Here is a 25,840-nt window from a genome sequence, read left to right on the forward strand (position 1 = left end):
TCCCACCTGGCTGCTGCCCAAGGAGCTGAACACACTTCCACAGGGGAACCACAGCCTGGCCACACATCCCAGCTGTGTGCTGTCCCACATCCCAGCTGTGTGCTGTCACACCTGGCAGAGCTGGGTCAGGGACCCTGTGGAACCCAACAAGGAGTAGGAAGAGCATGGGGAGCACAGAGATGGGGGCAAGCACAGTGAGAGCTGTGGGGCAATGCCTGCCCCACCACAGGCTCTCCATGGCCACCAGCAAGGATTGTGAGCACCCTTTGCTCCAGGGAATGCCCCCTGGAATCTCCTGAGCTCTCCGTACAATCACCAACATCTCATTTCTTTTGCAAAGCCTGTCTGGAAAGTCAATGTTTCATGAACCAGGCGCCAGCACTCTCCAGTGGCAGTGAAATGGGAAGGGATGGGAGCTCAGAGCTCCTCATGCAGTGCTGGAGGGGCAGGCACTGCCACAGCACCTCCAGGCCCAGCTCCCAGAGGATGTCTGGGGTCCCTGGGATGGGCCAGCCCCAGCTCAGCTGCCCAGGGGACAGGCAGTGCTGTGCAGGCTGCAATGGGGAGGGAGCACAGAGTGCCCTGGGGAGGCTGGGAGGGATGGATGGACGGATGGATGGATGGATGGATGGATGGATGGATGGATGGATGGATGGATGGATGGATGGATGAGGGATGGATGGATGGATGGATGGAGGGATGGATGGATGGAGGGATGGATGGATGGATGGATGGATGGATGGATGGATGGATGGATGGATGGATGGATGGATGGATGGATGGAGGCATGGATGGAGGCATGGATGGAGGCATGGATGGATGGAGGCATGGATGATGGATGGATGATGGATGGATGGATGGATGGATGGATGGAGGCATGGATGATGGATGGATGGATGGATGGATGGATGGATGGATGGATGGATGGATGGATGGATGGAGGGATGGACGGATGGTAGTCTGCTCCCCTCTCAGCAGGCCTTCGTGACCCTGAGCACACCCTGCACGGAGCAGGGCAACACCCGTGATTAAGATAATTGCCCTAATGACCAGCTAATGGCCCGTGGTCAGGCGCACCCTTCGGGAATGCGCCGGACCCACCGGGCAGTGCTCACCCCAGCACAGCCAGCCGCATCTGCCAGGCTGGGCTGGGCAAGCTGGGTCCACAGAGTCACAGAATATCCTGACCCCTCCAAAGCCATCACCCCCAAAGGCACCATGGGGTGTCATCGGTCACCACTTGGAGGATCTTGTCCCTACACAGTCTTCAGAACTTTTCCAAGAGATGCACAGTTCGTACGGGAAGGGGGAAAACCTGTCCACAACACCATGTCTGCCTTAGAGGAGAGCTGCTGCTCCCCACAAGCCCTGGGGAGCTCAGGCTGCCTTCCCAGGGCTGGGGGTCCCACAGAGGCCCTGCTGTCCCCCCATGCCGGGACAGAGAGTCAGCAGCTGTGCCAGGAAGCACCCAGTGCCTGACACCTCCCCTGTGCTCAGGAGCAAACCCTCACAGTCCCACCTGCCCCTCAAACATCCATCCTGGACACAAGAGCTCTTGGCAGGACAGCAGCCCCAGCAACCCACCGAGCTCCCCAGCTCCTATGAGTGAACCCCTGGCCAGGGCTGAGTGTGGGAAGGAACTCACATTCCCTTTTAGCTTTGTTCCCTGCTGTGTCCCTGGGTCAAAGACCTCCCAGGTTTCCCTCTTTGCATCCTCTGTCCCACACCAAACACACATAAAGCTCCTGGCAGGGTGCAGGTTAAAAGCACCAGCATTAGAAACACCTTTGCAGTTGTGTGAGTAGCTAAAAACTGCCCAGGATGAGCAACTGGAGCTGTGCAAGAGCCTTTTCCTCATTCGGTGGTGGTGAGGGGGAATGAGGGGTTTAGATGCTTGCGCAGGGAATCCCACAGGCTGCCACTCAAAGCCCATCCTCGGCTCTCCCTACGCTGCCCGTGGCCAATAAACACCCCCCAGAGTGCCCCGCCAGAGCTCCGAGCCCCCAGCTCCGGGGGGACGCCCCGAGGGCTCAGCAGCCTCTCATCGCCTCACAGAGCTGCGATCACCCGGGGATTCATCTCTGCCCCTGAGACGCTGCAGCTCCAAGGAAGGCAGCAGAACTGATGCAACACGGAGGCAAAGCAAACCTCGAGCTTGGAGAGCCAAAACCCTCACATTCTCATTTTTTTTTGGCCTTTTGAGGTTTTCTTAATTTGTCTATTTTTGTTCCTCGCCCACCTCCGCGCGGAGTGTGACGCGAGCCCTCGCTGGAGAGGCAGGGTTTTAAGGGAGAGCTCTGGCTGCTATAAAGCAGCGAGGTTCTTGGAAAAACAGCCTCTGGAGCAATAAACAGATTTGGAGCTGAGGGCTGTGAGGGACGGCTCCATCTGGGCTGCTGAGTCATGAAACCTGCCCGAGCGAGATACCAGCCGAGGGCTCGGGCTGGGGGAAGCTTCCTATGAGGGATTTGGGCTATTTCAGTCGGAGCGTGCGACAACAAAACCAGAAAGCGAACAAAAGCGGGCTGGGGTGGCCACGCTTCGCTCCAGCAGCCGCGGGGTTAAGGCAGAGGCTGCCCTCCTCCTCCACCTCCTCCTCCTCCCACCTCCTCCTCCTCCCCCTCTGCCAGTGCCAGCCTTGTCCCGTCCCTGCCATGGTGGTGTGGCAGTGCGAGCAGAGCCCTCACCTCAATTCCACGGTTTGCAGCCGAAGAAAAACTCTCTGTCCCCTGTGCTGTGTGGATCCCCTAACCCAGGGCATCCTTCCTTGGGAATCCCAGTCCATGGCATCCCTTCTTGGGGATCCCAGCCCATGTCATCCCTCCTTGGGTATGGCAGCCCATGCCAGCTCTCCACAGTTACCTGAGCCCACCCTGCCCTGGCCAAGGTCCAGCCTGGCCCCCAGGAGGGTGCCACAAGAAGCCCTGGGAGCCTCAGGACCACCCGACATTCCTTCACTGTGCTCCCAGTGTGGGGAGGATTGTGGCTTGGCATGTCCTGTGTCCCAAAACCAGGTTCCTCTCTCTCTTTCTCAGGGCTGGCCCCCTCCCCAGTGAGGACCCATTGAGCCGAGGGATTCTGGCACATCCCCAAAGGGACCCCACCTTGTCCCCACACATGCTGGCAGGGTCCCCACAGGGACATGGCATATCCCATCCCTAACAAGGGATGTCCTGGATGTCCTGCCACATCCCTACACGCTGTCCCGTCCTCACCAGGACCCTGCCACATCCCTGTGCCCACAGCAGCCACCTCTCCCTGCCATGTCCCTTCACTGACTTCGACACATCCCATCCCCACAGGGCACCTGTCATGTCCTCACTGGGACCCCCATCGTCTCCATCCCCACAGGGATCCCATCATGTCTCCACTGAAACCCTCATTTGTTTCCATCATCACAGGGACCCCCACTCGTCCCCACAGAGTCACATCCCCACCAGGACCCTGATGTGCCCCACAGGATGCTCCATTTTTCCCCTTCCCCACAGGGACCCTGTGTTTTCTCCACAGTGACACTCAGCTGTCCCCTTCCCCACAGAGACCCCATGTTTTCCCCACAGTGACACTCAGCTGTCCCCTTCCCCACAGAGACCCCGTGTTTTCTCCACAGTGACACTCAGCTGTCCCCATCCCCACAGAGACCCCGTGTTTTCTCCACAGTGACACTCAGCTGTCCCCATCCCCACAGGGAGCCTGTGTTTTCTCCACAGTGACACTCAGCTGTTCCCCTTCCCCACAGGGAGCCCGTGTTTTCTCCACAGTGACACTCAGCTGTCCCCATCCCCACAGGGAGCCCGTGTTTTCTCCACAGTGACCCTCAGCTGTCCCCATCCCCACAGAGACCCCGTCATGTCCCCACCGGGAGCCCCTTTTCCCGCCCCTTTTCTCGCCCAGGCCGCGCGGGCCCGGCGGCGGCGGCGGCGCCTTTAAGCGGGGCCGGTCTCCCGGAGCCCCCGCCCGGGGGCCGGGCCGGGCCGCCCCCCGTAGCCTGGTAACGGCGGCTCTGCGGGCGGGGGCGGCCCCGGCAGCCGCGGTCAGGTGGCACCGCCGAGACGGAGCCGGCCGAGCACGATAAAAGTCCCGGCCCGCCGCCGCCACGGCCGCGAGGGAGCGCGGAGCCGCCGCCCGGGAGCCATGGTAGGGACGGGACGGGCCGGGCGGGGGGAGCCGGGGCGCTCGGGATGGGGGGGCCCCGCCGTTCCCGCCGTTCCCCGCCGTGTTCGCTGTGCCCAGCCCGCCCCTCTCGTTTACGGTGTCTCCGGAGGGGCCCCCGGCGGGCGGGACGGGACGCGGGGAGGTTCCGATCCCCGGCGGGCTCGGGTGCCGGGCTGTGCCGTGGGACAGCGGGACGGGGCGGCGCTGCCGGGGCGCCCCGAGGAGCGGGACGCGGCAAAGATCGCGGCAGGAGAGTGGGGGGCACCTCCGAGCTGCCCCGGAGCAGCCGCGGGCACGGCTCCGGGCGCTCCTCGACGGGGAACCAGCCCCACCACGGGCTGTGCTGTGACAGGGCTCCATCCCCGCACCCTGCCTCAGCACCCTCCTCTGGCTCCTGCCCCCGGCACCCCCAGCTTAGCATCCATCCCTGGATCCTGCTCTTGCCTGCTCCGGCTGTGGGCTCCCGTCCCTGAATCCTGCCCTCGCTCCCATCCCTAAATCCTGCCCTCGCATTCCTGCTCTGGGCATCCATCCCTGGCTCCTGCCCTCTCTCCTATCCTTGGCTCCTGCCCATCAGCCTGCTGGAGTGGGGCACCCATCCCTGGCTCCTGCCCTCACTCCCATCCCTAAATCCTGCCCTTGCACTCCTGCTCTGGGCATCCATCCCTGGCTCTGCCCATCAGCCTGCTGGAGTGGAGCACCCACCCCTGGCTCCTGCCCTCGCTGCCACCCCTGGCTCCTGCCCTCCCCACCCCTGGCTCCCAGGGCAGCCTGGTGCCCCCAAGCCCCGGCGGGTGCCTGCAGCTGCCCGGCCTCGCATCCAGCCCGGCTGCGTGCACGGCCCTTGACTCAGCTCCGGAGCAGCTGCTTTGAGCAACACTGGTAATCAATGAGTGGCATTTGGCTGTAGGGAGATGGGGCAGGATTCTAACCTGTTCGACTGGGCAGCAAATGAGCCTTTTATTCTGGAGGTTTGAGTGTTGGCAGATGCCTTAATATCATGTTGCAAGTTCAGTTTATCCCTGATGCCCCTGCCTCAAGAATGGTGGAGGATTAGCACTGGCAAAACACTGTTTTCCCTTATGAGACACCAGATCAGCTGCCCTTCTCTGGCAGGGAGTGCATTCCTCCCCCAGGCCTCGCTGTAAACCTTGGTGTTTGCTGTGTTCCCGGTGGTTGGGACGGGCTCTGTGGCACTCTGGTTCCCAAGGGATAAGAAGGAAGGATCCCTCATTTGGGGGACACGTGCTGTTCCCCTCTGGCAGAGAGATCTGATGCCACGACTCGGCTGACGTGACCCTGGTGAACGTCAGGGGAGCAGTAATGCAGCAGGTTTTAATCAGTTTGTGCCTGGAAGGTGAGAACGTGCAGCTCTGCCTGTCCTTCCTGCCCCCGAGGGCTCGCCTGGGTCCTGCACAGGGACACAGACATCCCAGTTTCCTGCAGGAACAAAGGTGAAATCCCGGGGATTTCATCAGAGCCCTCGCTGCGGGGTCTGCTCTGGGCTCTGGCACTGCTTCCTCGTTGGTCAGGGCAAGTTGGAAATTTGCATGGCTTAATTCAATACCTGATCCCAGCTGGAATCTCAGAGCTGGAAAGCCAGAGAGCTCATGCTGCTCTAGTGCTAGAAACGTACGGGGTGTGGGGGGAAATCTTCTGCCTGAGCCAGGCTCCATGGCAGGGAGCAAAGGGATGCAGAGCCACCCCAAAAAAAGTCTCAGGTTTGTGTTCTGGGAGCCAGAACCAGCTTTGTCCCATGGAACCAGCCACCTGCAAGCCTGGGCATGCAGGGAAAGGCTGGGAATGGGGAGTGGGGAAAAGGCACCCGGACAGGGCAGTGAGGCCTGGGAGCACCATGTGCTGACCCCACCAGAGCCAAATACTCCAGGCTGTTCACCAGAGCAGCCTTCCTGCCACAGCTGCAGGGCTTTCCTTCCAGAGTGGTTTTCCCTAGAAGGGAGGGGTAGCACCTCAAACCAGGGACGGGAGCTTCTCCCAGCCCCTCCTCTCCAGGTGCACAGCACACACACACCCATTCATCGCTCCAAAAAGGACACTCTGAGCAGCCATAACATGCTGAGAGGGCTCTGGCATTCGGAAATAGCTGAGGAATCTCTGAACAGGAGCCTCAGCTCCCTGGATGCTTGGGAATAAAGCCAGGAACTGGGAGGCAAAGGCGCTGCCCACCCTTCCCGGGGCACCTGTGGCGCAGGCAGTGCGTGGGCTCAGCTCACACAGCTACTCCCCTGCTTTAAAAATAGTATGAAATGACAATAATCAGGCAGGGTTGGGGTTCCCAGCAGGAAGGATCAACAGGTGCTGCCACAGTCACCCCTAGGCCAGGTGGGTCAGGGTTCCCAGGCCAGTGAAAATTAATTCTCATTTATTTTCACCATCCCACCCTGCAGTGTGGGGGGGTCTGCAGGTCCCTCCCTTTGAGGGCAGGAGTCCTTCATGGAGGAAATGTGAATTTGCACATCATCCCTGGAAAAGGGAATTCTCCCCAGCCTGGAGCAGCCAGAGGGACCTCCTGGGAGCCGAGGGGTGCTGCTCACAGGGGAGGAGGCTCCACTGCAAACTCCATCTCCCCCGAGCTGATTAAAATGGGCCTCTCTGCCTGTTACCCGACACAACCCCAGGGATGTGCTCAGAGCTGACCTCATTCCTCCCAGCTGCTGCGGGCACATCCCTCTGCTCCCAGCCCTGCCCGGCCTTGGGGAGCCTGGGGAAGGCTGGGCAGCCCCTGCCCACCAGGAATGCCTCTGGAGAGGAAGGTGCCACCATCAGGGTGCCAGCTTTGGTCCCCCCTGGAAGCCAGGCAGCTGAGAGCATGCAGCAGTTGGCAGTGGCCCTGGAAAAGGCCCGGGTGAGGCCAGCACGGAGGCACTGGGCCGTTTCCAGGACACGTTGCAGTGAATTTGCAGCTGCCTTCAATTTCATGGGCTCTGGGGTGGGCTGGGGCAGAGCCCCACGAGCAGCAGGCACAGCCCTGGGCCCGGCAGGGTCACACACGAGCAAACACACCGGGGCCCCGTGTTTTGTTCTGCTAACAGGGAAGAGATTGTGTCCCTCCTGTCAGCTGTGACTGCGCAGGGCACGGCTCCGGGAAAAACAAGGCTCCATCTTGCAGCACCCCGGAGCCAGAGCCAGGCCTGGGTCTGCTCCCTGAATGTGCCCCCCCTGCTCTCCATCCACCTCCCCCGGGGTCACACTTGGACGCAGGGAGCAGGGGATGGAGCTTTCCCAAACTCCACCTGCAATCCAGATGCCATCAGCTGGCGCTGGAATAATCTGTGGTGCTCCAGAAGAGGCGGTGTCGCCACTCGGGGCTGGAAAACAGCCCTCAGTGCTCAGCCCAGGAGGGAGCCGGTGCTGCACGCCACTGTGAGGATCCCTTCGTGCCTCCTCACAGCTTGGGTGTGGATTTTAAAGCATTTCACACACCTCCCAGGAGTTCTGAAGCAGGATGCAGATGGCCACGGCGCTGCCCCGTGCTGGGGGAGCCCCGTGCCCCAGCCAGCAGCACACAGAGCCCGTGGCTCTGAAAGCACAGACGTGGCGTTTCAAAGAAAGATGGTTTGTTTTTCTTGCATCGAATCCTCTCGCTGCTTGCCGAGGGAGGCTTGTCCTCAGAGCAGAGCCAGGGTTTATAAATACCAGCGTGCCCCAGGTCGTGCCTGCTGCCCATCTCACTCCGTCCCTGCCGCCAGGAGCTCTCCCTGCGGCCAGAGGTTTGGCTGGCAGCTGGCAGGACCCAGCTGGAGAGGGAGCAGTGCCTGTTCCTGCTGTGGAGGGGGTGGCTGCATGGCAGGGATCACGGCAGGGTGGCAGGGATCCCAGCATGGTGACAGGGATCCCAGCAGGGTGGCAGGGATCACAGCATGGCAGGGATCCCAGGAGGGTGGCAGGGATCCCAGCGTGGCCGTGGGCAGCGCCGCTGTCACAGGAGTTGGTGGCACTGGGAATGCAGAGGCTGCTGAGCTGCTGCCCCTGCTTGGCAGCCTGGGACCCTGCCCATGGCACCAAGGGGCATCCTCAGATGAGTCCTTGCAAAAGCCTCAGCGCCCATTGTTCCTGCTGGGAGCATGGCAGTCAGGGAGGGATTTTAGCTGGCAGAACACTCAGGCACTGCTCAGCCGGGCACTTTGGGCTGGGTTAGAGGCACCACCCCTGAGGCCGGTGCCAGCCCGGGGCTCGGCGCTGCCATGTGGGAGCAGAGCCCGGCTGTGGGGCGAGGGTGGCTCATGCTCAGCAGGGGCAGGAGGCAGTGGGTGAGCCTTGCCAAGGCCGGGGACACAGCAGTGTCAGCTGTCACCCCTCTGGAGGCAGCAGGCTGGCATTGCCAGCAGGCTGGGACAGGCTCCTGAGGCGCTGCCAGCCCTGCAGGAGCTGCCCTGGCTCTGGGAGCAGCTGCACCCCAGGCACGGGGGGCGGGCAGGACTCTGTGCTTGCACACCAAACTGCTTGCTCTGGGGTCGTTGAGCTTCCCAGAGAGCCCAGGACTGGTTGCAGAGTGTCTCGTTGTGCCTTTTGGGCACGATTCCCCTTTTCGTGGATCCTCTGGGAAGTTACTGGTGTGTTCTGGCAAGCACGGGGACCCAGCTGTGCTGGGAGCTGCACAAGCAGCCAGGCCTGCTCAGAGCTCCGGGCAGACAGATTATTATCTTGATTTAACATCTGACAGCTCCCATCCTGCTCGGAGAGGCCAGCCCAGGCTGCCAGCAGAAGCAGTCGGGGGTTGGTCGCAGCATCCTCTGGCTCAGCCCAGATCACCCCGCCTGCTCCCCTTCCTTCTTTCCCATTCCAAACCCGAGCCACTCGACCTTTCCATCGTGAGGATGTGCTGATGGCTCTGACCCACGCCAGAGGAGCCTCTAATGGCTCCAGGAGCACAACCAAAGGCAGGAGAGCAGAGCCAAGGGCTGGGAAGAGGAGCCCGTGGCTCCCACTCGTTCTCTCCCCTCCCGGCTCTGCTTTGGGCTCCCTTGGACTCAGCACAAGCAAGCCCTGACCCCAGAATGGCTGCAGTTTGTGCTGTCTGCTGAAATTTATTTGAAATGCCACTCTCCAGGACCATTTCTGAAGCAATTTGCTGTTCAGCCTGGCTGGGAAGAGCCCTGAGCAGGCTCGTTCATTCAGCGCCTGCGATATTGACTCTTGTCTTTACTGCAGGATTAGAGAGCATTTGTCATCTCCAAAATGAATAACTTTTCCTCTCCTGGGAGGGGGCAGAAGCCTTGCCTCAGTACTGACATTTTGCACACCCAGCCCAGAAATCTTCAAATCCCAGATGATGATCTGGGAATTAAACCAGGGGCTTCAGTGTCTCTGTTCCTTGAGCAGAGCAGGGCCCACCCTGCACTAAACCTGAGCTCCAGAGGGAGAGAGGCCTTGGGGAGCTCTCACCTGTCCAGGTACCAGCCCCTGGTTGTGTTCCTGCCACACAACCCAACAGAAACTCGAGTGCCCCGGGGACGAGCCACAGCCTCAGCTCTCAAGACAGAGGAGCTGTGTTAAAAAACAAACAAACAAAAAATCCAAGCCCTTAAAAATCAGAGCAAACCACCCGGCAGCACCAGAATAAGAAGGCAGAAGCTCAGACTTGCCAACTCATTGTCTAGAGCCCGACCAGTTCTCCCTCCTGTCCTGGAGATCACAAACTCACCCTGTTTGTCATCTGAGCTTCCAGAGGTGTTTTCAAGTCTTTCTCAGGAGGTCCAGGAAGCAGCAACGCTTTCCCGTGGGAATTTCAGCCTTTGTTAACAGGACTGCCTTCCCAGGAATGAAAGCAAGAGAAACAAACTCCAGCTGTTGCAAGATTTGGAGGAGCAGAGCCACGAGCGTTGCCGGCAGCAACCCTTCCAAGGGGCTGCACCACCAAAACACCAAGCAGGGCATCGGGATCGCTGCACTGCTTTGGAAATCCTCTTACCTGGAGGTAAGAGCAGCTCCTTAGCTGCTCCTGTGGGATACAGCCAGCCTTCCCTGGGAGCAGCTGCCCGGGCTAGGCACCTGCCTCTCCTCCTGAGATTGGAGAAGCACGAAGCTCGGCCTGGAGTGCAGCAGGAGCTACACCTGAGAGCTGGAGATCCTGGATGCAGGATGAGATCCAGGCTGGATGGGGCTGGAGAAGTGTCCCCTCGACACAAACCCGAGGATGGTGCTGGCCAGGAGCGCTGGGAAAGGACCTGGAGGCTTTGAAGAGCAGAGTGTTCTCCAGGCTGTAATTAGCCACTGGCTTCCCCCACCCCTGATTATGCAGAGGAGGGAAATGGCAGAACCCACCAGTCTGCCGGGGAGGGAGGAGGCTGCTCCAGTCCTGCCCCTGCCACCCCGGGGTCCCCCTGCCACCCCGGGGTCCCAGCCTTCCCTCTGGGCACTGCATGGGCTCAGTGCATGGCAAGACCAAGGCACAGTCTGGAAAGGGATTTACTGTGGGTCAAGGCTGCTGCAAGATTAATTAATTCGTTAACTGGAGTCAGCCCAGAAAAAGGAGGATGTGATGGCAGGAACACCTGGATGCTGCCGGCCCACTGTTCTCCTGAAGGACCATCTGCAGCCTCTGGGGATGTCAGGCCTTTGCAGGAAACCCCAGTGACATTCCAGCTCCTTTGGAGGGCACTTCCAGTGCTGCTTTAGGGACAGTTCTGGCTCCAGCACCCCAGGGCACCAGCTTTGGGCTGCTGTGACTCCCCAGCCTATGCCAGCACTCAGAAACCCCAACCAAGGAGCAGTGGGAGAAGAGGTGGGGTTTTTATTTCCCATGAGGTGCTGCACCCTGGCTGTACCTGGCAGTGCAGAGGCTGAAGGGGCGGCCGGTGCTCGTCCCTGTGCCCTGCCAGGAGCCTCTTGTGCCACCAGCCTTCCCAGGCACAGCAGCCTCGCTGGGCTGTGTGACTGCTTTGTTCCATCTTCTGCGATTTTCTCCTTTTTTTTTTTTTTTTTTTTTTTCTGCACTCAGCAACGGCTGGGAAGAGGCTTTTCATTCCTTTTCTGTTTCTCTGCCCCAGCACAATGAGGGGAATGGCTGCGTGAAGAGCAGCAGTGTTGGATTACAGGGGGTGCGGTGGGATAGCGCGGCTGTGCTGGGAAAGGCAGAGGGGCTCTCCCAGGAGCACAGCAGGGCAATGGGGCCGGGCAGGAGGGATGTGGGTGCAGCCCTGGGGACAAAGGGGGATTCTCCCAGGAGCACAGCAGGGCAATGGGGCCGGGCAGGAGGGATGTGGGTGCAGCCCCGGGACAGGTGAAGGCTCACACCTGCGAGCCTGGGGGGAGCTGGAGCTGCTGCCAGCCCAGCCCCTTCCATTCCCAGCTCCCTGTACAGCAGCAGCTGCTCAGCCGGGTGTGTGTGGGCAGCAGCGTGGCTCTGTCACATGCCTGAGCCAGCAGTCACAGCCGGTGGCATCGCGGCAGCTCCGCTGCACGGGAGGGACGCGGTGCCAGCCCCGCTGTGCCCAGCGCCGGGCACTGTCACCCCCGGGCACAGGGATGTGGGCACAGCAGCCTTATCTCTCACTGCAATAACGAGATTCTCCTCCCAATATTCCCTCCTCCTGGCCGAGAGCTGCTCTGGCTCGGGGGGAGCCGTGTCAGCCATTCCGAGCCCCGGGGATGTCGTGTGTGTGCCTGGGGTGTAACAGGTGGGACAGAGCAGCTGTGGCTGCCCCTGGGTCCCTGGAGGTGTCCAGGGCCAGGCTGGATGGGGTTGGGAGCACCCTGGGATGGGATGGGATGGGATGGGATGGGATGGGATGAGCAGGTGTTTGCTGCTGGCGTGGCAGCCTCAGTTTGCAGAGCGAGCCCAGCCTGTCACATGCAAATCCCAGGATAAGTTCCTGCCTGCAAACAGGAACCACTTTATGGAAAGCAGCAGAGCCCTTCCCAAACTGCTCCAGCTCCCCCGGGAGCAGCTGGAGGCTCTGCCTTGCTCAGAGCTGGTTTGGGGTGGCTCTGCTCTCATCCAGCACCGTTTCCCAGGGGATTCACCCCCACTCTGGGGGCCTCTGGGGAAGGAAGGGGATGTTGGGAAGGGGATGTTGGCCCCATCCTCAGCTTTTTGGGAGCACAGTGCTGTGGCTCTGGCATCAGCTCTGCCCCCTACCATTCACAGGGACAGGGGGTCCCAGTGGGTGGCTTGGGCACCATCAGAAGGACACAGACCTGCCCCAGCTGTCTGGGCTTGGGCAGATGCTAAAGGAGACATTAGAGTAAATCAATTACTTAAATGACTTTATTTTTTTTGAGCCATGACTTCTGTGCCAGCCTCAGATTCCTCAGGACTCACCGTGATTCTGAGTGCCGTACTGGCAGGAATTGGTGACATTCTGGTGTTGGCAGCGAGTGCCACCCTGAGTCCTCATCTCCCTGTGGGGAAGCTGTGGTCCTCCCTCCCAGTTCTTGGACACCCCCTAATCAGAGTCCAGCACAGATCCCAGTACAATCCATGCTCTGTTGTCTCCCCAGCCCAGCGTTGGACGCACTCCCTGAGCCGCCCCAGCAGCCCAGAGCTCGGCGGTGCCGCCCCGTGACTGAGAGCAGGACTCTGTCACCAACTGTAAGTGCCCAAATCCTCTGCGTTGTCAGTAAGAGCTGCTTGAGAGCAGGGATTTCCCCTGCTCAGAGAGCCTTATTCCTCTGGAAAAGCACACCTTTGCTTGCTGCTCCAGCTGGGTGGCTGCAGTGCGGGGAAGCTGAGCGCTCGTAGCTGCAGCAAAAGCCTTGTTGGGGCAGGAACTTTTGCAGCTTTAGTCCACAGCTTCAGGAGCTGCTCAGATAGTTGCCAGAAGGGAAGAGTCACAGGGGAGGCCACGTTATGCTCATTAAGTTTCTGTACCACAGAGCCAAAAATCCGCTGGCAGCACCACCAGCCACTGCTGGGACCTGCTGGTGCTTCCCAGAGCAGGACATGAGGGCACACAGCTGAGGGCAGGGGAAGCCGCAGCCCTTTAAAGGACTCTCTTAACATAATTAGGAATTCTGGAGGGACAGATCCCTCTCCCCAAGGCCCTGAGCATCCCAAGTCCCCTCAGCTCTGCCAGTGCCACCAGGGTGGGCTCAGAGGTACCTGGGCAGGGACTCCCCAGCCTGCATAGACTGGAGCCTTTCCCGTGCCCTTCTCCAAACAGAGAGCACACAGACTGGCAAATTATTGCTACTCCAGGGCTCATCCCCTTGCCTGCAGCTTCTCCCTGGCTTTGGAGGTGCCCCAAAGGAGCAGGGGGGCCAAAGCAGGGACCCTCCAGGCTGGTGTGGCTCTTGCAGGCAGTCCCAGGCCTCTGCCAAGCATTAGTCAGGCATTGAAGCAGGACAAGAGCCTCCCCTGTCCCAGCCTCTGCTCTTGGGTTTTACTCCCAGCTTCTGACATAACCAGGTCACTCTTTCCACACTTCCCCTGCCTCTGTGAGAGCTGATGACTGATGGGGATGGATGTGACTCACCGCCTTTCCTAATGAGCGACTTTCCTCTGTTTATGTGCTTTGGCGGGGCCTTTCCTGCACCTAAAAAGGAGAAGGGTGGCACTAGGGAGAGGGCAGCCTGCTGGAAATTGCTGGCATCTGCTGTTCCTCACCATCCCTTTGAACTGTGGCCAGCTGTGAAGCTGCTGTGTTTAGGCATGGAAAAGGTGTAGCTCATCCTCCACGTGCTGGTCCGGGTGAGATTCTGTCCAGGCCCACAGGTAAACCCTTGGCAAGTAATTGGACTTAATTAGGCTGAAGATTTTTTTTTGTTACTATCTGTCCAGGCAGTGCCTGGGGGATGGCAGTAATGAGCACTGTGAGCCCAGCCCCACATTCCCCACGGAGCCTTGCCAGGCCAGAGCAGGGTGAGCTGGGCTTTCCTGTTCCCTGGCACAGGTCAGGGCCAGCTCCCCGCTCACGGCCTCCCTTGTGTTTTGCAGTGACTGAGCAGCGGGAGCTCTCGCTGTCCTGCCGCCACCAGGCCAGACAATCCCTCCCTTGGCTGCAGATCCCCTTGGCTCTCTTCCCATAATGGAAGCCTGAGTGCCAGGATCCTCCATGACCTCCAGAAGCCACAACTCCCTGCCGAGAACTCTGATGGCTCCGCGGATGCTCTCGGAAGGCGCCCTGGGGGGCATCGCCCAGATCACGCCCTCGCTGTACCTGAGCCGGGGCAGCGTGGCCTCCAACCGGCACCTGCTGCTGTCGCGGGGCATCACCTGCATCATCAACGCCACCATCGAGATCCCCAACTTCAACTGGCCCCAGTTTGAGTACGTCAAAGTGCCTTTGGCCGACATGCCCAACGCGCCCATCTCGCTGTACTTCGACAGCGTGGCCGACAAGATCCAGAGCGTGGCGCGGAAGCACGGGGCCGCGCTGGTGCACTGCGCTGCCGGCGTCAGCAGGTCGGCCACGCTCTGCATCGCCTTCCTCATGAAGCACCACAAGGTCTCCCTGCTGGAGGCCTACAGCTGGGTGAAGGCGCGGCGCCCCGTGATCCGGCCCAACGTGGGCTTCTGGAGGCAGCTGATAGACTACGAGAGGAAGCTCTTTGGGAAGACCACGGTTAAAATGGTACAGACGCCCTACGGCATCGTCCCGGACGTTTACGAGAGAGAGAGGAGACCCCTGATGCCTTACTGGGGAATTTAATGGGACTGCAGATGGGAAACACGAGTTGACCAGACTGGAGATGTTCCCTTCTCCTTCTACAGCCAACTTTGGTTCTCTACCACACAGCAGAACCTCAATTCTCACCTCACTAACCTGCAAGGCCAACGATTCCCTTCAAAGCGTTTTTCTCCATGGGGATTTCCCATCTGCATCTCTGATTTAGTAAAACCGGGTCTCATTATAAGTTTATTCCTTCCATAAAGCCTCCGTATTTTTTCCTTTATTTTTAGTCAGTTTATTAGGATCCTCCAGGGAAGGGCCTAAGAGGCATTGGGCAGAGTGGATGGCCCAAGTACGCTTCCTGCCCCAGTAGTAGCCTGGATATTTTGTTATAGCTTGTTTGCTTCCTTGCACAACCCTGTAGTGGCTCAGGAGCAGCACTAGCGAGGCCCTGCTCCACAGCAGCAGGTTTTCCAAGCACCAGGGAGGCAGGAGTACAGGGGCTGTGGTGCTGGCTGGTGTTTTCTTTAACATCCGTAGTGACTCTCAGTATATAGTGTTTGAGATCTTTAGTCAGCTCTTAATCGTATTCAAAGTTAGGGGGAAAAAAGGGAAAAAACAAACAAACAAAAAGATTGAATCAGTCTGTGTCGGCCACAAGTAAAATAAAAAATTGAGCAATTCAAATCACATAAATACAAGATCCTTTTTCACTCATTCCATGCCAGGGCAATAGTCCTGGAATACACTCCAACTACTGGAAAATGCTGGTGTGTTTTGTGGGTGGAAAGTTGACAGATCTTGTCCAGATGTGGCTCAAGGCAGAAGCAGGAGGGATGAAGCTGCTGGGGCAGCCAAAGAGATGCTCAGGAATGTGTGCATGGCCCTGCAGGGCTGGGTGTGTGTGTGCCAGCATCCAGCACCATCCCAGCAGCCAGCCCAGCCTGGGAGGGGGTGAATCCCCCGAGTTCCTCAGCTCCAGCTCCCCTCGGGACCTGCCTTAGCCACTCCTGCCTCTCTCCATTCCGTCCTCAAGGTTCTGCTGCATTCCAGGGCTGCTCCTGAGCGTGCCAGGAGTGACTCCAGCCCAGCCCTTCCCTGCAGAAGCCTTGCCGTGGCTCCAGGGGCAGGGGCTGGAGCCCTGGAGTGTGGCTGGAGCCCGGGAGAGCCCCTGGTGCTCCTGAGAAGGCACCAGAGTTTCTGTTGCCTTGGAGGAGGAGCAGGCAGAGCGCTGTGATCGCTGTCTGATTTCAATGAGATTCTATACTTGTAAAAAAAATAAAAATCAATAAAGATTAAACCAGAACATGTGTTGGTTTCCTGTTCCAAACTGTGCTAGTGGAGCTCCAGCAGCAGCCTAAGGCGCATTAAACAATTGTGGCTGAAGGATGTTTTCTGCTTTTCCCAGCGAGTTTTGCCCCACTGAAATGAAGGTGAGGTTTGCCATCAGCTGCTCCCAGCTCAGGTTCCAGGGCTGGATCCCAGTTCCAGACACAGAGACTCATCTTCCAAATTTATCAGAGTTAAACTTCAGCCAGGGAAATGGTAAGCGAGGAACTAGAGAGTGAAAATCAAGATTAATCACTGGTCTGGAGACGTTCCAACACATGACATTTGAAAGGGAAAAAAATGCTAAAAACTGAAATCTGCTCACAAAATTAAACTTTACCTAAAAATGGGCAAAGTAGGGTTTAACAGCATTTCTGGTATAAAAAAAATGGAAGGTTAAAAATTCTCCACTTTGAATTATTCTGTAGATTTTATGCACACACTGCCTGAGGACTGAGGGGAGAGGGAGATCTGATGTTCAGCCAAGAAGGCACCAAAGGCTGGCTTTAAACACAAGGGAAAGTTGGACCTATAAAAAGTGAAATTGCCTAATAAAACACCTGAGAAAACAATTCACCTGAAATCCCCATTCAAGGTTATATGACAGTCTTAGTGCTTGTGGGAATTTCACTGCAAAAGCTCCTCTTGTATTCACTACAGCAAAGATTTCACACAAGTGTTTTCCCCCTCAAAATCCAGGTTTTTCTCCATTCTCAAATCTACAGAAACCAAAGGAAAAAAGCTCTGGTTTAGCTTGGATTGCTCTGAGCACACCCCTTCTCCTGCTCCCCACAGGCTTTTCCAAGGGGTATCTAAATTGTCTGAAAAATATTTTATATCTTTCAGTATTTGGTGAGACACCTTCCCCATCCCAGCCACAGAGCAGGTTTCACATTATGATATAAATATTTCAGCTTCCCAGGCTGGTCAGATATGAAACGAGCTTTTTATTGAACACCAGGTTTGAATCTCAACACAGGATTTATAAATCATTGCAGGAATTAAGGGAGTAAACAAGGTACTAAAGTCAATTAATAACACTTATTCTCACTGGATTTAAAATATCAGCAGCAACTCCAGCACAGCACAAACCCAAACAGCTCCAACTAATAATCACAAAACCACTTCTGGAAGAAAAATAACATTTGCCCAGAGGGCAGGAGAAGAATCACAATAGAAAGAGAACTTTCCTGATTGCTCTCCTTCATAAAATTACGACATTCCTATTTTAACACTGAGAACTGGAATTAAATACAGGTGCAGAATCAAAAGCAAACCCAAAGCAGCAGTTTGTACAATAGCAGCTTTTATTGGAAAGGCAGGTTTTGTTTCAAGTTTATGATTCCCAGTGCAGCTGCCAGGACTCTGAGCAGTCCTTGGGTGTGCAGGAGCTCCTGCTCAGCCCGGGGCTGAACCTCAGCCACTGCAGGGATCTCAGGGGAGGAGCTGCTGCCACCAACCCAGCCAGGAGCAGCCACTGCAGGGAGGACAGGCCCTGGAATGGACGGAGAGTGCAGGAGGTGACAGCCCAGGGCTGCAGGGGCTCGCAGCCAAACACCAGCAGGGAGAGGCAGGGGAGAGGCTGGAGCAGCCCCCAGCACCAGGGGGGAGCTGCCAGGGCAGGGAGCACCAGGAACTCAAAGGGGTTAAGCCATAAATACATTAAATAACCGAGCAAATAATTCCTCAGAACTGCAAATGTACACACAGAGACAGAAACCCCACTTTGCACAGGTCACGCCAAGGCAGCCCCTTTTATCTATCTAAAAAAACAAATGCAATCTCATTTCTCTTCTCCAGTGAGAGAATCCATGCAGGAAAAGGAGTTTCAGGTCTGAAATTGGGCACAAGCAGAGGGAAGGCAGCGTGTCCTGCAGCAGAGGCAGCGAGGGAAGGTGGGCTGTGACAATCCTGTCACCTTGGATACAGCTTGGAAGGACACTGGGCTTTGGCTGGCAACAACACCCGAGGATGCTGAATGCTCCAGTGAGTCACTGGGACGGCTGGGATCTGCAGCTGAGCCTTCTGTGCCTTGCCTCTACCCAGGGAGCTCCATGCAAACCCTGCCTGCGTGCCCAGGGCTGAAGCTGCTGGGAGCAGCATCCCCACCCCACGAGGACAGGGGTGGTGTCACCCTTCAGGGAGCTCTGCTGCAGCTGGAACTGTAAATGTCCATCCCTTTTTATGGGCCAAAGGACACGAGAGGGGCTGACCTGGTAACAGGTACAGAAAAACCAGCACGGGAATAAACGCTCCTGTGACAATACAGCTTCACACCGTGGCCTCTTATTTGTGGCATTTTCTTTCAATTAAGGGGAAAAAAAATCCTCTCTAGCAAAGTGCTGGGGGGCTGTGGTGGGTGACATAAAATCCCTTTTCCCACCAGAGCATTCCCTCAGCACCAGCCTCTCCCAGTGGCTCCCTGTCCCCAAACACTGGTGAGGGGCACAGCAGCCTCACTGTGCTGGACAACGAGGGCTGTGGGCACCAGCTGTGCTGCTGCAGCTCCTTCCCACCTAATAAATGAAAGGGAGAGAAGCAAGGAGCTGTTTCCCTGCATTTTTGGTAATTGCTGGGCAGGATGTGGGAAGCAGAGCACGGGAAATCTGCCTCTGGATCAGCTGGAGCTGCAGGCACACGGGGCTTTATTTCATGAATGAGCTAATTTGAGGCAGCAAGGAGATTTATTGTAATTGGTGTAAGGAAGGAGCCAGACACCTCTGAGCCAAGATTCTTTCATTTGGGCTAATTAATAGTTTCGTATAGCTAAGCCTGTTTGTTTTTTAAATACAAAGCATCGTTTTCCTCATTGTAATTTCTGTTTCAGCAAATAACCACAGGTCAGTGTCAGGTACTTGTAATGGGGGCAGGATTAACTTGGAGAGGCTGGAGGAAAGGAACAGATGTGAGAGACTAAGCCAAAGAATTAAGGAGAAAGTTGCACCCTATGGATTTACAGCCCACTTCATTCCCTGCAGCCCTGGACAGGGTGGTGGGACGTCTCTTGTGACACCATGAGGCTCCCCCAGGTTTAAAATCCTGTAACCAGCACTCCATTGCCTGCACTATCCTCTGGATATTGGATCTGAAGGAGGAACCAGGTTCTTTAGATGCACAGGTAACATTCAGTGAGAGTCTGTGACACAAACCTGTCCAGAGAGGCACCTACAGAAGCCACAAAGCAGCAGGGACACAACGCCTGCTTCAAACACAGCTTGCTGAGACCACCAAATGCCAGGGTTAATTCCCTCTGGCTGTTCAATCCCACTCCCTGCTGCAGGAGCCAGCTGTGAGTCACAGGAACACGCTGCTACAGGCAGCACAGGCTGCAGGATCACACTCAGCCACCCCATCCCATCAGGAACAGCACCTCCACAGCCAAAAAAGGGAAAGAATCTCCAGAGCAGCAGATGTGCTGCATCAGCAGAGTCCAGCTTCCAGCAGTGCTGCAGCCACACGGCTCCCAAAACATCAGGAGAGACCAAACCCTGCCTGGAGCTCAGGACAGACCCGGGGAAGTTTCTCTGTATTTACAACAAGGACTGGGAGTTTGAAACTCCAGCTGCCTGCGCTACAGAATCCACAGAGCACAGGAAGAATTACAGCAGTCTGCCAGTCCTGCACCAACCAGTTCTGCATCCAGCACAACTTCCAGCACAGAGCAGTGCAGGCACAAACACCCAGCAGCTTCTCCTCCTGAGTCAATAATTCATTCTGCCCGGATGCTGCTGTGACTCATGTGCTGTGATATCACAGCAGCAAATACTTAAAGAACATCAAGGTCTGTGTCCCAAAAACGTTAAGGAAAAGATTTGCTTGCAAATACAGACTTCAAGTATTTAAGTGGTTGTTTCTATGCAAATGAGCCCAGCACTGCAGGTTCTCTGGGAAGCTCCATGCTGGCCTCTCCCATGCACAGGTTTATGCACATGGTTCCCAGGTTGCTTTTGCACAGGATAACGTTTTTGTCTTCAGAAAGACTGAAATGCCACTTTTTTTTTTTTTTTTTTTGCCATACTATATATTATCCAGTTACTCCTGAAACCTTGGCCATTACAAGTGAATTCTTCCCCATCTGTAACAGTGGCTTTAATCTGTTGATTTTTGGACCAAAAATCAACCCCAAAGGTTGCAAAGGCTGGTCCCAGGTGCAGCCTCCAGCAGAGCAGTTACCCCAGGTCGTGCAGGATGAGACCAAGGCTCCACCTGCAGTGCAGCTGCTCTCAGAGCAGGTCTGGCAGGATGAGGCCTGGGGGTTTGGGCTCCACACAGTTGATCCAGAAGTTGGCACAGCTGGCGTGGTACTGGTGCCCTCCGTATGCCAGCTTGAAGTTATCTGTCTCTGAATTAAAGGCCTGCAAGAAGAATTGAAACAAGTGTGAGAGTCTGATCCCCTCCAGGGTCCAAACCCAGAGTGGGAAACAGCCCAGGGCTCCCCCCTGAGCTCCACCCCCTCAACTCCATTTGATTTCAGTTGCAGGAGGACAAAACCTTCAGCCGTCACACCTGAGCCAACCTCCACGTGCAGGAGGGAGCCCTGGCAGCTAACTCACCTTGTTCCTGCATCTTCTGCTTCTGTTCCACCTCCCTACCAAAGGGGAACCTTGCCCTGCCTGCCAGCAGACAGCTCCTGCATTGATTTCCCTGGCTCCAGCCTGGCTGTGGGTTAGGCAGGTGCAATTCTTGCTATTAGTGTTATTTCAGGTTGAATTTCATCTGCTTCCTCCTGTTAATTGAAGCTGCCTTACAACAGGAGCCTCTGAGCGTGTGAAGCCATGAGCAGGCTGAAACCACCTCACTGTTTGTTGCTAGGAGATATTTTCCAATGCCTCACAGCTCCCTATTTAAAAAAAAAAAATATCCCAGCCCTGCTCTCCACACCCTGGATTTCCTGCAGAGATTTCTAAAAATGCCACTGCCTGCTAGACAAAGGCAAAAGTCAATATTCCTAGCACAAAGCCCCCGAAATCCCCCCTCTCTTGCTAGAGACACCCAGGCAGCACAAATTCAGGAAGTCAGGGATTTTCTAGCACACAACAGGAGGAGCACAAGCCCAGAGAGCTGGGCACAAGGCACAGGCATGCAGACACACAGGGGGGAGGCTCTGGGGCATGTTAGTTGATCAGATCGAGAGGTAACGGCCACGAAACACGACTGGAGCAGAGGATTAATGATTGGCACAATTGAAATGACAGCTGAGAGCCCAGCAGCAGCTCAGCCTTCCACACTCAGGAAGAATGAGTCTAGGAAGAATGTTTTTTACAGGTTCATACTTTTTTGGGAAGCTCTTCCACAGGTTTCTCTTCTTTCTGAAATAACGTTGAAACCAAAAAGAGTCAGGAAAAGTGCCTCTAGGTTTAACTGGTTGGCACAGCTCTGCACATGGCCTGGGAGACCCTCCCAGCTCTGCTCCCCTCTGCTGAGCCATCTCATGAAGAAAAGTCATTCAAAGATTTTTATTTGTTAAAAAATACGTATCTTTTTGTAAATCTTAGTATGGCAGTTTCTTGCCCATTACAAACAATGAAACTCAACCCTTTCTCCACAGCTGTATCACACCAGAGCCCAAGGAACTCTGGACATTCCATTACAGGATTTTACTGAGACCCATCTACAGGTCAGAGTTTACAAATTATAACCAGGACAATTTTTTTCAATGGACCCATCCCTGGAGGTGCCCAAGGCCGGGCTGGACAGGCTGGGACAGTGGGAGGTGTCCCTGCCCATGGGACACCATGGATGGGCTTTAGGGCCCCTTCCAACCCAAACCAGTCTGGGCTTCTACAAATGGAAGCCCAAGCTGCAAATGCAGATGGAATCTCCAGCACCACGCTCTTACTTTGCTCCTGGAATCCACGTTCAGCAGACACACTCCACAGGCAAGGTCCTGCGCATTCTTGATCCCCGGGCGCAGCATGCAGGAGGAGAAATCCAGGGAGTTTTCATCCGGCTAAAGAGAGCACACAGGAACTTGGAGGCATTCTCAGTGCCTGGGGAGGTCTCCCACATCACAATAAAAACCAGTGAGCACCAAGAGCCAGGGTGGCACCTGGCATGGCAGGGTGACAACCATCAGGAGGGAGCTGCCATCCCCACCAGCACCCCTTTGGAACACTCAAAGTCTTCAAAAAGGCCTCAACTACAAAGGAAGGAATTCCTGAGCTGCACATTGCCCCATCAAAGGGGAAGGAGCGCTGGGAGCTGGGGGAAGGCAAACAGAGGGTCTGCAGGTGTTTGTGCAGCTGGGGGAGGTGGCTGCAGCAGGGTTCCTTGGCCTCCTGGTGTTGCCTCAGCAAAAAAGGGCACCTGGTTCTCTCTTTCTGGGGTTTTTTTTGAACCTACAATATGGCAGAGCAGCACAAAATGGGATATTAAGGGTAACCAAACATGGAATTCAGGCCACCAGCCACACACATGCTCAGGTTAAAGACAGGCAAAGGGTGGGAGAGTAAACCTGTGAATAATAAATGATTGTGCTCACTTTTCCAGTCCTTAACCTCACATTTCAGCCACAGGATAAATGATCAATTAAAGCACTGCACAAAGATGATATAAAACTGTTCAAATTTTGCATTGAAGATAGCAAATAAAAACAATGGTTAGAAATGCAAGAAGCTTAAAAAATGGTGTGATCCCAGGCCATGTGTGTCCTAATGCCCACTGTGGGTATGCTGCTCACACTGCCCTGCTGAATGGCTGAGAGGAACTGCAATCCTGAGAAAACACCCTTTAATCTCTGAGCAGATCAAGCAAATTAATAAAGGCACTCTGATATTTGTTTACCAAATGCATGAGTGAAGCAAATGAGAAGGTCACCCTGCAATTTGCTGTGAAAAACCACAAGGCTGTGCATAAAATTACCTTGTAACAAAATCCTTTAAAAGATAAAATTAACCTTTCCAAGAGCATGCCTGGGAGCTGGAATCCTGCTCTGCAGTTAATTGGCACTTCTGCCTCACTCAGGAGCCTGGAACAGCAGAGGTGTGGGCTCCACCCTCCCAGGGAACCCCGCGGGGAGCAGAGGCAGGATCAGGGGGGATTTGGGGAATTAAGGAATCCTGGTTTGAGCTAAGCCCAGCTGGACTCTGTGTGCAGGTGAGAAGTCACTGCCTGCAGCTCCTGCTGTGCTTCAGCTGCAGCTGCAGCCACGAGCCAGGAGCTGCTGTGGCTCAGAGAACACAGGGCCAAGCTCTGGACTTCCAGTAATCCCTGTAATCTTCCAAGGAAAAGCACTTGAGCAAGTGTATTCTAATCCACCTGTTTAAATGAGGACAAGATCCTGGTAGCTCTTGGGATTGTTCCTATCAGCAAAGCCAGAGCTCCAACAGGTGAATCCAGGTCTGTCAACCTCCTCTGCCAGGCAGGAAAATGCTGAGGAAATAGATTTCCTAGGATGGCAGGCATCACCAAAATACCTGGGGAGGCTTAAAATGTGCCAAAGGAGTGTAAAAAGGGACTGCTCATTTATAAATACCTGCCTTGCAGGGAATGACAGTGAGCTGGAGATGGGCGTTTCAAGCAGAAACCAAGAATTCCAAGCCTTACCTATAAATGAGTGTTTATTGGGAAGGAGAAACCTTTTGTGGCCACAGCTGCAGTGCAGGGAGGAAGCCACAAATGAAAAAGCTCAGAGGAAAGCTCCCCATGGTAATGACGTGCTCAGTGATGCCTGGTGGGCTGTGCTGGCCCTGAAGGCTCCTTGGATGTGCACTGAGTCAAAGGGACCTGTGTCACTCAATATGAAGCACACAACAATGGGTGATTCCCTAAAATGATGGGGTTTTCCACGGTTAAAGGTTTTCCCAGGGTTAAAGGAAGTGATTTTGCACATTGCATCTCCTGCAACACACGCCCCACAAGGTGTTTAATGGCAGGGTGGTTTTCCTGCCTTCTCCTTGTGTCTGTCCTGTGCCCCTCTCTCCCCCAGCTGCTCTGCAGACCCTGCCCATGGGATGCTCCTGCTCCAGAGGGGCTCCCCTCACACCATCCCTGCCTGTCCCCCTCACCCAGCAATGCCCAAAGCTCCCCAGCTCCTCCAGCCTCCCTGGGAGCTTTTCCTGGCAGTGCAGAGCAGGAAAAGCTGAACCAAAACAAACTCAGGCATTTCCAAATGCAGAGAGAAGGGAAAACAGTTCAGTTGCTGCTGTGTTGCTCCACTGTGTGTTATGGAATTGGGAGCATTAAAGCCAATTGCAGGGATATTAAAAAACAAGAAATGTCCATGTCATTCTGGCTCTGTAAAATGGCTTATCTGGATTTTATTCAATTTGCCTTACTGGAGATGTCCACAGACACCCAGGATATCACCTAAATCACTGAGGTACCAAATAAGACAACCTCATGTTTGTGCATAAATAACAGTTTTCTTAGAGGGTTTGAAACTGGCTTTCACAAATATAAGTCCATTTCCATTTTCCAAGACAAGAAACACAAACAGTCAACTCAGCACACCCAGCAAAGCTCTTTAAATTAAGCTATGACATTTGTTTTAGCAGCCAGGCAGCTTATTTGGGTCTTACCGTTAGAGCAGCCAGGGACATGAAGCTGATCAGGTTGTTCCACACTTTATCAATATCCTTCAGCAGCTGCTGCAGCTTCTCACTGCACACTGCAGTTGCTTTGATGCCCAGCTCCACCCTCTTTGTGACTCTGTAGACTTCAACAACCCCTGTGGATGCAGAACAGGGCAGGATTGCAGAGAATGCACCGGAGCCCCAGCCCTGAACTCAGAGATGGCAAAACCAGAGGGGCACAGGAGGGGTGGCCATGGAGGGACAGCTCAAAGCTGGAGTTTACATTTATTTGGCTGAAGAGTTCTTCATTATTCATATGCAGGCAAAGATTAGGAGTAAAAATGATGCCACAGGGGGAAGAGTGACTGTACATTCCTGGTTTTTAGGGAAGAACTTTCAGTGTGAAGCACGTGGAAAATGAAAACATACCCTGTAAATATTCCATGCCTTGGGCAGACTGGATGACTTCAGTGCACACAGATGAACTGCTGATTCCATTTAAGGTGTCGTTGGCTTTCTTTATGACCTGGTGGGAATGAATTCCATAAAATGATGGGGTTTCTATCTTTGAATAATCATTACAAACAAGATTACCCCCAGCAGAAGGCAAATTAAACAAGAAATGACTGCCACACTCCATCACATGTTTTATACACTCCTGCTTAAGTAGATCAGGGGAAAGTGTGAACATTTAAAACCTTAATGTATTCCCCCCAATAGTTTCATCACCAAAATAAGAGTTTTAAGAGCATGCATGCCTTGCTGCTAATTTAATAAGAGCATTCACACTTTGGGCTCTCTAATACTCAAATGCAAAGGAGAAATGTTCAGGAGCACTGATCTGGCTGTGAAATATCTGCCAGCAGCACAGGAATGGGCCCTGGGCACAGCAGACCCACAGCTCTGTCCCTCAGGGAGCCCTGAGGAGCCAGGCACTGGTACCAGTGCCCTGAACGCACAATACTGGGCACCCAGACAGGGGAGCACCCCCTAAGCAGAGAGCCGGAATACTCAGGGAGAAGCCAAACTAATCCCCAGCCACAGGGGGATTAGTGTGGGGTGCTCAGCTGAGGAGGAGGCAGCTTTTGGTTTAAAACCTGCAATTCCCAGGGCTGATTCCCACACTTTCTCAAACACTGAGGGAGGCAGGTCCTGAGGGAGGAGCAGGGGATCTGGAGGAGGAGCCACACTCACCTGCAGGGCGCTCTCCAGGCACCTCTGCCACTCGTAGGCATACCTCTCACTCTCCTGGAGCAAAGAGAAGGACAG

At 55.4% G+C, this 25,840-nt stretch overlaps 2 protein-coding genes across 7 annotated transcripts in view; one reads left to right on the forward strand and one right to left on the reverse strand.

Annotated features, from left to right (window-relative positions):
• The first annotated feature begins 4,009 nt into the window (after window positions 1-4,009).
• DUSP14 (dual specificity phosphatase 14) lies at window positions 4,010-16,035 on the forward strand. Of its 2 annotated transcripts, XM_036395182.2 has the most exons (3): window positions 4,010-4,137; window positions 12,619-12,709; window positions 14,054-16,035. In XM_036395182.2, the coding sequence occupies exon 3, from the start codon at window positions 14,172-14,174 to the stop codon at window positions 14,766-14,768; it is 597 nt and encodes a 198-aa protein (XP_036251075.1). In that variant the 5' UTR covers window positions 4,010-4,137; window positions 12,619-12,709; window positions 14,054-14,171; the 3' UTR covers window positions 14,769-16,035. The 2 variants fall into 2 exon arrangements, with proteins under 2 accessions (XP_036251075.1, XP_036251076.1); XM_036395183.2 differs by lacking the exon at window positions 4,010-4,137 and having other exon boundaries at window positions 11,930-12,709.
• A 950-nt stretch (window positions 16,036-16,985) lies between these two features.
• SYNRG (synergin gamma) overlaps window positions 16,986-25,840 on the reverse strand; it is a 36,552-nt gene continuing 27,697 nt past the window's right edge. For 3 of the 5 annotated variants that reach the window (XM_036394912.2, XM_036394910.2, XM_054516989.1), the window contains 6 exons: window positions 25,766-25,819; window positions 25,001-25,097; window positions 24,578-24,726; window positions 21,898-22,008; window positions 21,332-21,367; window positions 16,986-20,413 (listed from right to left, as the gene is read on the reverse strand). In XM_036394912.2, the coding sequence (XP_036250805.1) occupies window positions 20,282-20,413; window positions 21,332-21,367; window positions 21,898-22,008; window positions 24,578-24,726; window positions 25,001-25,097; window positions 25,766-25,819 (579 nt within the window). In that variant the 3' untranslated portion in view covers window positions 16,986-20,281. The remainder of the gene's footprint in view (window positions 20,414-21,331; window positions 21,368-21,897; window positions 22,009-24,577; window positions 24,727-25,000; window positions 25,098-25,765; window positions 25,820-25,840) is intronic. The other 2 variants (XM_036394914.2, XM_036394911.2) reach the window with 1 other exon arrangement.

The sequence above is a fragment of the Molothrus ater genome, chromosome 21 (assembly GCF_012460135.2).
Source record: "Molothrus ater isolate BHLD 08-10-18 breed brown headed cowbird chromosome 21, BPBGC_Mater_1.1, whole genome shotgun sequence".
Taxonomy (NCBI): domain Eukaryota; kingdom Metazoa; phylum Chordata; class Aves; order Passeriformes; family Icteridae; genus Molothrus; species Molothrus ater.